Source organism: Hippichthys cyanospilos, chromosome 4 (genome assembly GCF_059441005.1).
Source record: "Hippichthys cyanospilos isolate Australia breed blue-spotted pipefish chromosome 4, RoL_Hcya_1.0, whole genome shotgun sequence".
Lineage (NCBI taxonomy): Eukaryota > Metazoa > Chordata > Actinopteri > Syngnathiformes > Syngnathidae > Hippichthys > Hippichthys cyanospilos.
In genome coordinates this window covers 11,349,959-11,366,496 of record NC_142372.1, presented here as the reverse complement: position 1 = coordinate 11,366,496, position 16,538 = coordinate 11,349,959, and the positions used below count along the sequence as shown (strand labels likewise).

The 16,538-nt window shown below is 41.2% G+C and overlaps 1 protein-coding gene across 4 annotated transcripts; it reads right to left on the bottom strand.

Moving 5' to 3' along the window:
- Positions 1 to 852: 852 nt before the first annotated feature.
- greb1 (growth regulating estrogen receptor binding 1) lies at positions 853 to 16,034 on the bottom strand. 4 transcript variants are annotated; one of them, XM_088413148.1, is made up of 33 exons: positions 15,878 to 16,034; positions 14,861 to 14,968; positions 14,590 to 14,766; positions 14,317 to 14,499; positions 13,032 to 13,145; positions 12,783 to 12,911; positions 11,918 to 12,070; positions 11,719 to 11,841; positions 11,348 to 11,533; positions 10,957 to 11,093; positions 10,423 to 10,693; positions 10,218 to 10,346; positions 9,884 to 10,054; positions 9,591 to 9,788; positions 9,322 to 9,505; positions 9,041 to 9,224; positions 8,825 to 8,961; positions 8,402 to 8,753; positions 8,031 to 8,146; positions 7,717 to 7,925; positions 7,032 to 7,632; positions 6,724 to 6,880; positions 6,535 to 6,637; positions 6,294 to 6,449; positions 6,040 to 6,176; positions 5,780 to 5,941; positions 5,333 to 5,537; positions 5,091 to 5,253; positions 4,395 to 4,513; positions 3,248 to 3,480; positions 2,979 to 3,179; positions 1,793 to 1,931; positions 853 to 1,703 (listed from the first exon to the last, which is right to left on the bottom strand). In XM_088413148.1, exons 1-33 carry the CDS (start codon positions 16,029 to 16,031, stop codon positions 1,540 to 1,542), a joined length of 5,955 nt encoding a protein of 1,984 aa, XP_088269274.1. In that variant the 5' UTR covers positions 16,032 to 16,034; the 3' UTR covers positions 853 to 1,539. The 4 variants fall into 4 exon arrangements, with proteins under 4 accessions (XP_088269274.1, XP_088269271.1, XP_088269272.1 ...); XM_088413145.1 differs by having other exon boundaries at positions 7,720 to 7,925; positions 12,783 to 12,914; positions 14,308 to 14,499; positions 15,878 to 16,031; XM_088413146.1 differs by having other exon boundaries at positions 7,720 to 7,925; positions 12,783 to 12,914; positions 15,878 to 16,031.
- Between the last annotated feature and the right edge of the window lie 504 nt (positions 16,035 to 16,538).

Sequence of the window (16,538 nt, the reverse complement as noted above, 5' to 3'; positions counted from 1 at the left end):
ATTTTGCATTGGGGTAAATGGAGGCGGTAAATAATTAGGTACATCAAGAAGAATTGGTAGACCTTCAAACATTTCTTGCAGTATAGAATAACCACAATGTACAATGCTATAAAATTCAAATTTAACATTCTGTATTTTATTGATTTAAATCATTTGTGCATTACTATACGACTCAAGTCAAAGTGTTTATTGCCATGTGCGCAGTGTCGAAACAAGTTTCTCCTTACAGTGAAATTCTTACTTTGCCGTCCACAGGGTTGTCGTAAAATAAGGACTAAGTTAGACAAAGCTGTTGTTCAACACTGAAGGGCTTTTCGATAAAACGCAACCCCAAGCACCAAGTTTCTTATACCATCTTCCAAAAAAAGTCACTTAAAAAGTCTGTAATTTATGTCAAAAGTGCCACGGTAAAGTATTGAGCAATGTTTGTGAATGTTAGATGTAAAGTAAATGTTTATCTGTTTAATTTTTTATGTTGCAACAATCCATAGAACCACTTTTTAAAATTGACATTGTCATTATGGGATATTGTGGTAAAATTAATCCAAGGAACAGTTTGTCTAATCCAGCATATTTTATCCATAAATATGTGAATATGTGGGTGTCAACTGTGTGCCACAGCTGGGGGGAGGGGGTTAAACGAAGAATCGTATTCAAGTTTGCTTACAGAAAGCCGACGTGAACCCGCCATGTCAAAACTATGAAGAACGACTAGTGGCCTACATTTAAAAAGAATGAAAAGAGCCACTTTATTGATCATGACTGAAATGAACTCAGACCACTCTGACAGCGGCGCAACCCTCCATCTCAAAGATCCACCAGCATATCCTTGTCTGCAAAAATGACCGTAGACCGTTGTTAAGTCATGCAACACAAAGGTTTTACAAAACTAGAGCGATAAATGTTTTAAAAGGACTCAAAGATCTAAAAAAACAAGACATTAGAAGTTATACATATCTGTACATTTATACAATTCAAGGCATTTAAAGCTATACATCGTGATGTGATTTACAGTACAAAAACATCAAATGGAAGCATTATAATTTCTACATCTTGACAAACACAGTGGATAAGTACTCAAAATATTCTTAAAATAATTAACATGAAAATACATGTGCATCTCTAAAAACGTATCTATTGGAGGAAAAAACAATTGTTGCCAAAAATCGGCTACCCTCATACAATGAATGATTGAGTCGATCATTAAAAGTCTGCAGAAAGTAAGGCTGCGTAATATTGCATCAAGACATTGCACACACTTGTACCTGCATCATTTGCTCACATCCATTTAAGTAGGAAAGTGCACAAAAACATGAAGCACTACATTACATTCAAACTTTTCCAACAACATCCTTATACTACGTCAGTGCGTCACTTTTGATACAAATCCCACTCATTTATTGCAAAAGCAGGCTCCTTTCTGAATAAGAAATCCCCCAAATGGTTATTTTTTTCAAGGGATTACAAACGGCATTAGTCAGTTAAGAGCACATATCATGCATGTAAACAATACATTTTCGTGTTTTTCTTGGTTCCATGTCAAATATGTTTTCCTGTCAAGAAGAAGAGGGGTCGGTCCTCCTTGGCGTTCGCCGTCTGGAATTCGTCGCTGAGCCGGAACCGCCACTCTTCTTCCAGCTCCAGCCTGCCCACAGTCTGCCTCAGTGAGCTGCGATCCGCGCTGATCACACAAAGGGTCGCCCCTGCCGGTACGAAGAAACCAGCAATGACTCCCGGGATGATTTTGTTTACTCGGTCAACTTTTCCGCATTTGAGTGTCGTTCTCGTGTACCTTTGAGGAAAGTGAACTTTTTGAGGAAGCTGGGGGTCACAAAGGCGTCGGCGAAACAGAGGAGCAGGCCGCTGAACAGCAGGCCAGTGGTGCAAATGTTGACGGAGTGAGGTCTTGAACTGACGAAACACACGGTCACCTGTGAGCCAGGGGGCAGGAGTGTCACATCGTCATTGTACTTTGAGCATGAGTCTCTGCAAATGCAGCAGCTGTGAGGCCTAAACTGTGCCCAGAAGTAACTTTTTTTTACATTATACAGTGTGCCAAAACAAAGTACTGTACATACTTTTTGCTATGTTAAATGATAAATGGTAAAACATATTAGATCAAGAACAAGTAGATTCTTGAGCAGTCATATTTGGGTGATTGAATTGACTGGCCGATTAATTGATCATGCACCAGACAATACCAAGAGGTATTGCTAAGTGCTAGTCAAAAATGTGCCCGCTTTGAGGAATCTTTAAAAAAAAAAAAAAAAGTGTTTACCGATGAATAATTTAAGGCATCAAGGCTTGATATTTTCAAATAATAATAATACATTAAAATAAATAAATAAATAAATAAATAAATAAATAATAATGAAAAGAAATTCACCCAAAACTTGGCATACAGAGCAACACAGCTAACTTTCTTACGGAGTGCAAGCCAATGAAAAAAAATAAGCCTACTTTGAACCTTTTAAGTAAACTTTAAACAATTAGCAGTCAAAATGTCATTTATGGTCATTTCAAACCGAATTTATTCAATTTTTTGCCAATTGAATTTTTCAAAATGGGTCCGAATTAACAGCTAGCACTGTATATTGGGAATCAGGTGAGAAACCCAACACCGTTTCACATTGGTAAATTATACATTAGTGTGCGATAAGCAGATGCTTTTGTCATGCAAAGTGTGAAACTTTGCCCCCTGGTGGTAGGTTGACAAAGTGCTTGATTTGACATGTAGGCAGCTGTCTTTTTAAATGTTAATATCACCTAGAATCAGCTTAATGAACTGTGGCAGACAATATCGTGATCGCGATTAAAATTCGATTAATTGTGCAGCCCTAATCCCAGAAACATTTCTTTATCAGGTTGATGACATAAGGATTAATCTACAATTCAGGAAATTTGTTAATAATTAAAAAAACAAAACAAAAACAAAGATTTGGAATGTGTTTTTGACTGGTACTGCTGTATATGTTTACCTCCGGTCCCAGGTTAATGTAACAGTCCACAGACAGGACCGGGTGTTCATAGTTTTTGGTGCTGAGAGGAAAGAGCTTGTGGCTGGTGTGTTGGAGATATTTTTCCAGGAGCAGCTGAGCCGGGGTGGCCAGGAAAAGATGCTTGCTGTCGGGGGCGCAGACGTACTGAGAGGGCCCCGCCGAAGTGGGCACGTCCGTCATCTGAACAGACAGTTCCCAAAATGAAATGAAATCATATAGAAAATAGACAGATGTTTACCTATCCTTGCCTTGGTTTTGATGATGAACGTCCTGTAGCCTCCGATGGCGATCTGCTTCTTCATGACGCTGAAGTTGTTAAAGCGGCAGACGAGCAGTCCGGCGCTGTGCAGCCGCAGGGTGAAGTCGACGTCGTGACAAGTGAAGCGGTTCTGGTCATACTGGACGTTCTGACTGCGGTCCACATTGAGAAGGAGGAAGTCATGGAGGTGACCTCTGGAGAAAGGCTCCCTGTGGCTTGGGCCTTGACACAAGATAACACAGTCCACTTTTAGCTCTGAATGGCTTGATAGGTTAAAATAACATTGTTCAGTCAATAGATTAGCTTGTGACGCTGTGAAAATCCAACATCAAATTTTGAACCCTATTATAATATAATATAATATAATATAATATAATATAATATAATATAATATAATATCATATCATATCATATCATATCATATCATATCATATCATATCATATCATATCATATCATATCATATCATATCATATAACTGATAATGTAATAGTTCTTTTACAAAAGTTATTGATATTATAATTACCGGTACGCATCTGTTTGCATATTTTTGTGCTCTTTAATTGTAACACTTTAAGAAGTCACAGGATGGCACCAAAGCACAGGCCACTAGGCAAGTAGTAATTGTGTCAGGGAACCACTATAGGTTGAAGTGGTTCACCTAGCTATGAGCAGTTGCTTGGTTGATTTCTTTGCTTTGTGTTGCGAGCTATGATATTTAGTTACATGAAAATTTACGTTAAAAAAGACCGCAAAAGGCACCAGTTACCTTTCTGATGTAGAATAGGCCAAATAATCAAACACAAAATAACAAAATGAAAACACTCACAAGGCACATGACACACCAACACGTAAATGTACTCCGGTGTGTGTTTGTATGTGTACGTGAATTTCATTTTAACTGCACAATATAAAAACAAATTCTTCCTTAACATTCTCTTTTACTGTATTTTGGAAAGTTATATTTTTACTCTCCAATATAATGCTCTTTGTTTTTCAATAAAATGTGAAAAGGTCGATAATTTAAATTTCCGGTGGGAAAATAGACTTGCAATTGCACTCAGTACCTATCACTATTTTAGCATTTCCTAGGATGCAAATCCTCTGTGCAGAGGTTTTGCTCATCATGAATTCTAACCTGCAAGTACTCGACTGCTCCACTTCCTGATTCCGCACAGGCCATAGTGGGCCAGGTCTGGACAGCCTTCCATATGCTGCAACACCTGCTTCAGCGACACGGCGTGTTCCACTGGACCACTAGCATCAAAAGACAACGAAAAAAAATGAATATATGCTTGGAATCAAATGCAGGAAAAGGTATGTTATATGATATTTTGTTAAAATGTCATCAAATCTGTTCCTGTTTCCATAATACACAGATAGTGCAAAGCGGGCGTCCTCTAGTGGTAAAACTACATTTTACAATCATGTTAGAACTAAACGGAGGAACTGATTGTGGTATAATGTACAGATAGTGGAAAGCGGGCTCCCTCTAGTGGTAAAACTACAATTTACAATCATGGTAGAACTAAACGGAGGAACTGATTGTGGTATACTGTACTTGCTTTTCAAGCATATTCTTATTTATAATGTATTGTGCATTATTTTACTTATTGATCATGGTGAGTTCTTTTTAAACCCATCATCAGTAATTGATGAAAACTATTTTGTGCTATTTTTGTTGTCATTATTACATTCCTCATTATGCAATTTTAGTTGTACCTGGCATTTAAAATGAACCCAAAACTCAAGAAAGACGATGACCATTTTTTGAGGTGTTACTTCTAAAAAAAAAAGCACCATTGCAGATTAACTAAAAACTGTGAGCATGTACTTGCGTGCGTCGAAGTCGACAATGTTCCACATCACGCATGAGTCATCAGCCAGGATAATGAAGGGCCAAACGTCACTTGTGGACCCGCTGCCCTCCTGTCGACGACTGCGCTCCAGCTCCAGATTGTGGTATGACAGCTCTTTAATCAAAAAATGAGCGGCTCCTGGAGGACGACCAGGAACGCTATTTTTAAAAGATCCACTACGAACAAAGTTTGGTTGTGTGTTGTGTGACTTGTGCACCTATCCCAGCTCCATTGAAGACAGGAGGGAGAACCAGCAGGATGTGATTGGGCCAGTACTTCTTGTAAACTGCCATTTCATACTCTTTGACCACTAGGATATGGAGATGTGAGGCTCCATCCATCGCATGGTAAAGGTTGAAGAGCCCGTGCTCATGACGCCCTGTAGTTGGAGTGAAGATTGGACTCTTGATGCAGTCTGGGCTCTGAAAGAACAAGATATGCAGTGACTTACTGCGTGAATGCTAAATAAGCAACTTAATAGTTGTCAACCAATTCTAACCATTCCTTTGTCAAAACATTGAAGTCATTCCGAACATCCTGGGAAATATTTTTTTGTTCTCCCATTCAAATACATGGACACATAAATCGAAGAGGTTTTCTTCTGATTCAAAGCAACATTCAAGTTCCAAAGGAATGGGGAAAACTTGACTGTCCACTAACTCACCCGGTCTGCAGCGAGAGGGAGTCGCATACCCTCCAATTGGCCCCCAGGTTGGTTGAAGCTGAAGTAGTGCTCTTTGGACTTGGGGATAATGAAATAGAGCTGGATTTCTTCTCCAAGCAGCAGATGAGTGAACGTGAACGCGTGCAACGTAGACTCATACATCTTGATTGGGATTCAAGAAAAAAAATGTCTTGACTTATACATCCTTTGAAAACTAAAAAGACTCGTTGATTTTATTTGTAGGCTTGTGTATTGTTGACCTGGTATCTGGGGTTGAAGCCTAAGTACAGATGGCACTGTTCACAATGGTGATAAGTGTTAAAGGCTGCATACTTGGACAGCTTGATCCTGGTTGTGCGCCTCCTGAGGCACACTTCTTGCTGGTGCACAGGGTTGGCTTACAAAGTTAAAAAAAACAAAAAAAAAACATGATACAGTACTTTGTGAGACCCTCATAAAATACACTATTCTCAATGCATTGCACTATAGTTTGTATTTGTTAGACTGCGCCTACCATCAGAAGCTGGTCTATATCCGGGGCAGTAGACTAAGCTGATGTCGTCATATTTGGGGTCATGGACTATGTAGTCAAAGGGTAAAGTCTTTATAACGTCTGGGTCCGGCCACAAGGCGTTTGGGGGATTGTACTTAACCCCTTCTAATTGGACATCTAAAACCACAAAACACATGCAAAAACACAAATGTAATGGAAACATTTAAATGTGTTATTTGTTCTAACCTGAAGATATACTCACTGATATTTATTTCTTCTTCATTATAGATATCCACCTCCATCAGTCTGATCAGCATCCGAGACAGAATTCCCAGAAAGTGCAGGTACGCGCCTGTCTTGCCCACCTGGCCAATGACATCAAAGCGGAAAGAAGGTAAATACACAGGATGGCTTTGACATTCAGTGGAAAAAAAAAAAGGACAGAAATGACCTGTGGAGGTCCACTGAGGAGTAGCCTGCGAGGGTGAAAGTTGTCGCTGCGTCCTTCAGTGCGATTGCTGCTGTCCATGTGGTAAGGACGGGGCACCGTCCACTGGCGATAGTACAGAGACTGTTCTGTGCACGTCATCATCTTACTCAGCAAAGGCCTGCACAAAAAAAAAATCATTGAGGATTTGTATCTGAGATAATCATCAAGAACTATGAGAAAAGATTCACAGGTTTCATGCTTTGACATTTAGTAGATGGTTAGAGGGGGAGATTTTTTTCTCTTTACATTTTAGCTTAAGTATTCCTCACCTGAAACTGCTGGCCCACGCTACAGACATATGCGGCAAGAAAGATGTACATCGCGGAAGGCCGCTGCCGTCGTTGGCAGTGATAATGTCGTAAAGCGAACGGGGAAGAAGCACGGAAGGTGGACGACTCACTCCCCGTGCCCAGGAGCAGCTCAGATGAGGAGACGAGGCTCGAGGTGACGAGGAGCTAGAAGAGGTGGATTTGGAAGGGTGACGACGAGGCCGGACAGGGGCCAGCGGTTGGGGAGGCGGGTGGGAGACTTGGGGCTGTGGGAGCGTTTGGAAGTAAGGTTGGCCATTGCTTTGTGCGAGTGGCTGGTTCTGACTTAGAATCTGTGGCTGGAAAATAGGATGCGATAAGGAATACGTCTGAGCGATAGACTGGCTTGGGTGATGAAGTGACGGTTGATGATATAAAAACGACTGCGAGGAGGACTGGAGAGGAAGCTGAGTCTGAGGCCGTAAAGGGGACGGCGTGGTGTCCACTGCGTTCTTTGGGGCATTTGGAGACGTAGATGTGCTGCTCTGGGTAGGGAACGGATCTGAAGCTCTAATATCTGGGCTGGACTGGAGTGGCTGGTTGGAGGACACAGGAGAGCTTTCTAAAAGGGAAAGGAAGAATATATTGATACAGTCACTCCTGACTTTATCACAAATAGTTCAAAATAATCGGGACTGTTACTGACTACCATTTTCCTGGCCCTCTTCTTCCTCATTGTCGGTGCTGCTGAGTTTTTCCGCATCACTCTCCAGCAGGTCACTTCCTGGTCCCGGGTTCTGTGGGGACCGAGACTCCGCCTTCAGCAGGTATGCTGCTAGTCCCAACTCTTGTTCGAGCGTGGTACGTTGTAGATAGGAGCAGCTTATCACTCGAAGGTCACAGTACTTTAGTGACCTGTGGAAGTAATGGAGGAAGAGATGGAATAAATGAACTGTTCATTCATTGTTTTAGAATTTCAAAGGAGCAATGGGGTCTACTGTTTTGCTCTTGTGTGCCAACCTGGGAAGTGATTCTCCTTGAGGTTCGGCTCCCGACAGGATGAGAATACACGGTAGTGCCTCAAGCTCCAGGTAGGTACGAGGAACCCAATCGGCTTCTTGGATTTTTAGCCATAGCTACATAAGGAAAATGGAGACACGAGGAAATTTTCTTTAGTTTCAAGCACAGAACTACAAATTGAAGTAAACATGGAAAAAGGTGATACACCATATGGACAAAAGTATTGGGACAACTACTTCCACAGCTGATATTTTACAGCTGCTTATCTATGTCATCCCAGAGATTTTCCACCCTAAACAAATTCTCAAGGCAGAGTCATATTTATTATCTATACAGCACACTTAAGATATTTACTTTCTACCGTTGCATACCTTAATCTGATCAATAAAGTTGTGCCCAACATTCAGCGGTTGGCTCGGATTCCCCAATATGATCTCAAAACTCTCCTCAAGACCCAGCTGTCTCCTCACTCGGGACAGCCGGCGATGCGCCCACGCTGCCAGAGCAAGTGAGGGGATCCTCAGCAGGATCATGTGACCGTGGTGAGCGGGGCACTGCTTGGCGGCACCGAGAAGTGCCTGCACAATTCCGAGCGTCTCCACAGATGTGTGTTTGTGAAGGTTGTGTGAGCCGCCGATTCTTCCGGAAACGGCCATCAGTGCTGTGCAGTAGTGGTGGATCAGAACTATCGTACGGATCACGGCGCTATGCAACTTTGGAAACCTGACAGAAAATGGAAGAAAATATTTAATGTCCTTTCAATTCAGGCACTTTTACATAAATATCTTTCCTACCTTTCCTCTAGGGCAGATGCCGTGCTCTCAAAAGAAGAATCACATCTCATCAGAGGCAGGCTGCTTCCTGAGCGTGTTGACTCCAAAAGCTCCGACACGCCAAAGTAGCGAGTTCTCTCATGATACAGGTCCACGTCCTAAACAAGCATACCAAATTGTTACAACGTGCTTCTGCTTTACGTTTGTGTTATTGGCTCAAATAAAATGAAATCTCACATTACTGAATGAAGAGGGCCAGTGGATCTCATTATAGGGGCTGATGCGTGTGAATTGTGTCTGCAGAGCAAACGGGAAGGATGTAACATGGAGAATCAAGATGTTTGGAGCATCTCTGACCTGTCTGGAATTCAGTAGCTGGTCCACGAGACCCAAACCAGACTCTGTGTTACAGTAAGACGCACTGAGGAGCAGAGAGAAAAGAAAACAGACTGCGTCGTTCTTGTCAAAAAGTAAATGAGTAAATTCGACTCTGCTTGTCTTTTCTGTATTCCACAGACCTGCTGACGTCCCAATGGGCGTGGTCATGGACCAGGATGTAAAGTGTGTAGGAGTTGCTGTGTGCTTCCTGTATAAGGCTATCAACTCGCACTTGAGCTCCTTGATCCATCTTGACCACGTAGCGCTCAGCTTCGCGCTGAGACACACCGTCTTGTTCGAGACTTCCAAGTTCTTGAAGAACACCTGAAATTCAAGGTTCAAGTCAACATGGAGGGAATTGACACTCAAAAGAAGACTGAGAAGAAAGCTGAGGAGACATGTAACTAACCAGAGCTCCACAGGTGAAGAACAGTTTGTTGAAAGGTGACTTCGGAGGGAGGGACCAGGATAAGGAAGTTGACCCTGTCAAAGGACACAAGGTCCAGGTTCTGTGTGCTGGAGTCTGCTATGGCGCAAACATGAGATAGCAGCTTTCTGGCGACTGCCAGCTGGATGGGCCGGATATCACGCCACTCCACAGAGTATTCTACAAACATCCACAAGCAGGTTTGTACGCTAAGTAAAGTCAAAAAGAGCACAGTAATGCATTTCATAGAAGCGTATTTGTGTCATCAATTTCACCTGAACAAGTTTCCTTAGGAGGCAGAACCTTATCTTTTGGGCTGTGTGAGTCTTTTGGACTGTTTGTGTTTTTCATACTCTTTTCCTCAGTTGATTCCTGACTGCTGGATAAGGGAGAGGGCTCATTACTGTCCAAGGTTGCACTGTCCAGTAGGGAATCCATATCACCATCTGCGACACAGGAAGTTAGATACTGGCACTATGCCGCGTCTTCACACATCAGCGTGCACATAACCGGGATGTTATATCGTTGTACAAATGGTGACAGAACAGAACATGCACAAGATAAACACAACAGAGACTCATAAGTTCCAAAGGAGAAAGTCAAGCACACCTTGTCCGAGGGAACTGCAGAACTGGATGAGCTCTTGGGCTTCACCAGAAGAAAGCTGGTGGTTGATTTCTCTTAAACCCTCATTGGGAGAGAACATATTTTCTGCCAAGGCCCGACACTGGTGTTTACCTGTCCCAAAACACACGCAAATATGCTTAATATGCATTTCTTCTTATATCTTCATTTTTTAAAAAGAAAGTCCCACCTGTGACTACCACACAGGATTGTGTCTCGCGTCCGGAAGCAGTCACTATGACAACTATGTAGTTTGTGTTTTCAAACCGTCCCTCCATCAACTTGCTAAACATCTGCTGAAGGCCCTGAGCTAAAGATCCAACTTGCTCCCCCAGCACCACCACTCCCTCTCCACAGGAGGACGCAGCCAGCTGGGCGAGCCAAGGAAGCTGGCTGGGCGTCAGGGGCTGCTGTGGTACTAAGCCAAGATGCTGTGGGAGCCCTGGAAGCACAGTGGATGCCTGGGGAGCCAAGAAAATTTACAAGAACAACATTTATGTTATGTTATCTCTTTAATCATTTGTACAAATGTGTTTTAATAATGATTTACACCCTCAAATATTTGATACAATCATAACATCTACTACGAGAGACTATGATATTGGAAGCAAAGTTACAGACAGCTGATAAATTCTTTAGTTAGGGAAGGTGCCTCTGTGAGGGGCCTGGTATAACTATAACTATTGAACCATATAAAGTGATTTGTACAGTAGGAGAAAATAACCTCAATTCCATAGTGCCTCCCTTGGGTAGCTGCTGTTTGAGGTTGTTGATTCTGTCTGATTTCACTAAGGTGGGACTCTCTCCATGACCTCATAAATATCTGCTCCAAGTCTTCAATCAACGGCACTTGCTCGGGGCCTTGCAGATGTGGATGACAAAGACAAAAACCATAAGTATGGGGGAAACAAGTCAATGACAGTATTAGAAGTATACAACGTTCTTGCAGAAAAAAAGTAAGAGCTTCTAATATCTAAAAACTGCAGTTTAAGATTATGTACAGCTTCTTCTAGGACACAGTGTCATCTAGCGTCCATTTAGAGTAATAACAATGATAAAGTGGATTTCTTTTTGCTGCATCCTGCTGTGCTGTGATTACAGTGTGTGACACTGACCGAGTTGCACAAGGTAGTAGACAGTGAGAAGGATCTGCATCTCAACAGACAGCGGCTGGATGGGTGAGGGTCCGTAGTGTTGGTAGACTCTAGGGAGGGTCTGAGAGCTCAGGTAACAGCTCTGCAGAAGAGAGCTGACGAGAACTTCACTAAAATTGCCAGTCAGCTGAGGGAGAGGTCCATGACCTGTGTCCAGAATTATAGAGATAAACCCTTTCACAAAATTAATTCAAGAATTGTTGCCTAAATAATGAATTGCGTATTTGGTGTCTGCGAGGACCAGGTCACCCCTAAGAGACCAACTAAAGATCTCAGTATCAAAAAAGGTTGGTGACTCCAGCCCAGAAAGTGTCAATATGAATGTATCTTACCTTTAAAGATGACAGGTTGTAGACCACAAGTGTGTAACAGCTGAGCGGGCACAGCTACAGTCAGCCCAGAAGGAGAAAGTGTGGTCAAAGACCTCTGTGAGGAACTTTGTGTGGCAGAGACATCTGAATATATCAGAAAGAGCAATAAATATATGAGTCTATGTGTATGTGTTACCACTTTTCTACTTCCTTTTTTTACCTAATCTGGCTCCATTTGTGGTAACTATTGATGAGGGCAAAACTGATGTAGATGGTGGCGTCTTCCCCGAGGTTTCTAACAAACCGTTTGAAGAGGACTCAGGGGACCAACCCTTATGCCTTTTTTTGGGGGGTCCAGCATTTGTCTGCAACCCTAGAGCAGAGAAATAATGTACATGTAATGTAAAGTTACTGAGCTGTAAAAAAAGAAAAGAAAAAAAGAAACAAACAACAAACCAACTAATGTTAGGATTGGTAGCTACAGTTCTCTTCAATACGAGATGCGTTTCCATTGCTTTAGGATGAGCCTATAAGTATGCAGTTGTATTTTATGCATTAACCACTCAACCCTCTCTTGAAATGCAGTGATGGAGACTGGAGTCAAAAAGTCCCGCTTGTTAGAAGTGCCATGAAATAAACGCACCGTTGACAGGAAGGAAGCTTTTTCATTCAGCGAGAAAGTAGAAAAAAGGAAGATTATTTTACAACCTTGGTTTATGGAGGCCGCTGAGTGCGGGAGAGAGAAGAAAGCGAGAGGGAATTTTTTAGTGCCTCAAGTGTTAGCAAATGAAATCCGGCAAACAAAAGACAATCCCCAAAACAATGCAGCTGGCAACCTCACTACAGCAGTGGCGTTATAATACAGGGTGCTGCGCTCCCTTTCATAGGCGCGAACAAACCCAGGGGGGTAGTGACAGCAGACACAATGGCTACAATTAACGCGCACATGACACAGGATCAACTTTAGAATTTAATATGGGAAATATATTGAATATCATAGTTAAACCATGTTTGACCAGGTTTCCCACATATAAGGATAGAGGCCCAAAACAAAATTCAAACAACATTTATGGTGCATATGGTACCCGTAGCTGATGGCCTTCCCGGTCCTGAATGATTTATCACCGGCTGCACGACTGAAGATGTGGCATGGATGCCATTTATCAGTGGGTGTGAAGTATCGGAGTGTTGAGGGATGCCATTAGGGTTGGATGCTGCTGTAATTTGGATGGAAAAAAAGTCAAATGATGTAATTGCCATGCCAATCAACAAGATCAACAAGCGTTTCTGGAAGGAATAAACCTCAAGTGAAAATGACCATTTTGTTGTTATACCTGCATAGCTGCCAGCTGAATGTGAGGAATGGCTCAACGCCACACTGGATGGCTGTTCATCTGATGTCGCGTGAGCCTCAGAGAGACTAGAGCTCATTTGTCTTATTCGTCCATCTGAAACGCAAGAGAGATATTTGAGCACTATTTTAAATGTATTGACGTTATGAAGGTCAATATTAAAATATTAACATTTAATCAATGAATGCCAGTTGTGTGGTTCAGTTGTGTTCACATTTAGAAAAAGAATTTATCTTCTACATTTTCAAAAGATATTTTACATTAATGTGAACTGATGATTTGGGTAGTGTCCTTAACCTAAAGTGACTTCTTTTAGCTTCAGGCTATGTTTTTTATCTGACCATTGACCCGTCCTTACCTTTTTACTGCTGGTCCACCTGGACCATAAATGCTATTGCAATTACAGCTAAACACAATCTGACAATAGCTGTAAATCCCTCTCTATTACATTCTTTAACTTGGAAAACTTGTACATAAATTGTTCAAATTAATGAGTGATTAACGTAGAGAACAAAGGCATTTAAAAACAAACGGGACTGTCTATGACTTGGTCACAATTGCTCTGCTTTGAAATGAATATGAGGCACCAGCGTGCATGTAATTCAATCCAGTGATGAATTCTTTTCCTGAGGCTTCATTGTTTATTCACAAACAACTATATATTCTTTGAGTTGTATAGCGAAATATTGCAAAATTTGTTTTACAGGTATGTAGCAGACCTCTTCAATTATAATATTTGAACCAAAGTTAATGATAACTAACAAAACATATTTTGTTGACTGAATTAAAATTTAAATTAAATGTATCTTAATATTTTAATTCAATATTTAAATGTAAATTCATATTTTAAATCGTTTTTGAAATCAAGGAAACTAACTGAAAGTAAATTTATGGCATATTTTGTATTTATTTTAGTTAATTTCGTACCTGAGCTTTCACAAGTTATTTGAAATTTTTCTATCCCTGTATACAGCTGTACAGAAGATGAAAAATGTAACATTGCTTGAGAATTGTAGTTAACTTTACTTTATCACATAATACTGAGAGATGTTTTTTCATTTTGTACTTCTACAGTATGCCTTAAATAAAATAAAGAATACTAATAGCAAAACCTAAAAATAGTAAAAAAAAAAACAACTGAAACTAATCAAATTTACACTAAAAGCTCATTAAAACCAATTGAATACCAAAAAAAAAAAAAAAAAAGGGTTAAAACAAATTGAAAACCGATTAGAATACAAAAAAATCTGACACAAACCAATCTTACTGTGCCCCCTCCAGCAGATGGGGGCTCCTTTAACCAGCACACCTTGGCTGTTTCGGTACAGATGGAATTTTAAGTGCTTCTGTTTCTTAGGCTGGGTGCTGAGTTTCAGATTAACGTGGTTGGCGAAGTCCGTGAAGTAGCGGAACCCTTTTTCTCCACAGCCCATGCAATACCCCGAGAAGCCTGCAGGGAAGCACATGGCTAGTATGATGATGGCTTCCCAGCTGCACTTCATTGAGGTCATTACACACGACGAGGTTTTCTTTCTCTTACCCAACAGAGCATTGTGACCCCGTTCATCTGGCAGAAAACGATGGTCAACGGCGCCCACCAGCAGGTTTTCAGGAAGGGAGGGGGACTTCAGCCCGATCAGCATGAATCCTGGCAACACATCCAAGGAGTCTGATGCCAGTGATGACAGACGCAGATCCCTGCCTGCCTGACAGAAGCCTGTGGGGAGGGAGACTTGTTATTTTTGACGTAGAACTTGCTTGCCTTGTGAGTCGTAAAGACTAAACTTGTTCTGAACAAAATGTGCGCAGACCGTCTGTGGTGCAGCATCCCTCTGGTGGGGGTTTCATCTGATAGGGGATTGGAGGACTGTTTGATTCGGAGCCATCTTCGTCCTCCTCCTCATCGTTCTCCGTGCGACCTTTAGATAAACACGTAAGCAAAGACGTTAGGTAAAACAAGTTCACATTTGAAATTTAAGTACACATACAAGGGCTGGGGAGAAAGTCGTCCTAGTTGGGTAAGTTGACTTTAAAATTAGGTAGATATCCACCCCAGAACCATGTTTGGGAGAAAGATTGACCCAGTTTCTGAAAAAAAAAACCCAACTCATTCAAAAATGAATTATAGCAATAAAGTACTTTTCAATTATTGCAAAATGGAAAATGAATACCACAGAAGTACTTTGGGGGAAAAAAAAGCATATTCAAAGACCACTTTGACATAAAACTTCATTGTTTCTCTTGGAGAATGGCTGAAGCTATTATTCAAAACACTTACTGATATAGTCGTTAGCAGGCTTTCATTAAAGTCACTATTAGCACACTAAAAAAATAACTGTTAACTGACTACCTCATCTTTTTTTCTTGATTTCTTTTAGTGTTTCTTAAAGACAGAAAGTTGCTATTTGAAATGCCTTTAGTTTTGCGTCGTGCCTGTGATCTGCTTTTTTCCCCAACAAAATGGAACAATTGCATGAACATTGCATGAACATGTTTGAGATTGGTGATTCCATCAATTTTGTCAGGGGATGGAGATAGGTATTTGAGATCCATAAATGCTCCTCATGAAAAAGAGACCATTTTTGACTCCACACCTATATGTGCTAATCATGGCCTTGTAGGATATCCTCAGATGCTATTTGGGTAGGTTTTGATTGAAATAAATAAACAAATAAATAAATAAATAAGCTTGAGGGCCATAGTTTATTATGGTCCTCAAGCTATTTCCTTTTTGTCCTTTTGACATTCTTAGGGCACATTCTTTGCCTCGCTTTCACACAGTTTCTGCGAGATTGTGAAAGTCGCACGTGGGTGTGAGCCAAACTCACCATTGTGTGTCGATGGCTGCTCTGCCTCCAGGTAGAGTTGCGAGAAAACTGGCCGCGGCACGACAATGTTAGACCTCAGCGAAGCTTCAATAGAATTGTGAAGGACCTCCTCGAAGCGCGTGGTGCGCAGCTGGCCCGCATAGGAGTTCCCCATTGGTGTTCTGAAGAAACACAATGACGTTTTGTTGAGGAAGATTCATAAAACTTTCTTGTAACATTATGACTTTACCTTTTTTTTTAACAGTTAAGACTAAAAAACAATGCTGTTTATGAATATATGTATAACGTCTCGGTACACATCTGAAGTCATTAATCACTCTACACACCAAATCCCTCTAGTTTGATTTAATGCTTTACCTCCACCTGAAGTGATGGTGAATGATCAACCAGTACATGTCCTAACCACAGTTTCCCAAACAATATTAGTTGAGATTAGCAGGATGAAAACGGGCAGGATTACGTCAGGAAGGGCATCCGGCGTACAAACTGTGCCAAACAAATCATGCGAGTGATTCACTGTGGTGAGCCCTAATGGGACAAGCTACAATTTGAAGTTTGCTTGTAATTAACATTATTTATTTAAGGAGAAAATATAATTGCTGAAATATATCATGAAATTGCATCTGTACAAAAAAGCTTAACCATTACACTTGTTATTTCC

What these genes read in the sequence shown, in the direction of transcription:
- greb1 (XM_088413145.1), bottom strand. Translation starts at nt 16,031, where the DNA reads ATGGGGAACTCCTATGCGGGCCAGCTGCGCACCACGCGCTTCGAGGAG. An exon ending in GGGTCACAATGCTCTGTTGG is followed by an intron (nt 14,500 to 14,589) that starts GTAAGAGAAAGA and finishes GCTTCCCTGCAG; the next exon opens with GCTTCTCGGGGTATTGCATG. An exon ending in ATCCTGTGTGGTAGTCACAG is followed by an intron (nt 10,347 to 10,422) that starts GTGGGACTTTCT and finishes GTTTTGGGACAG; the next exon opens with GTAAACACCAGTGTCGGGCC.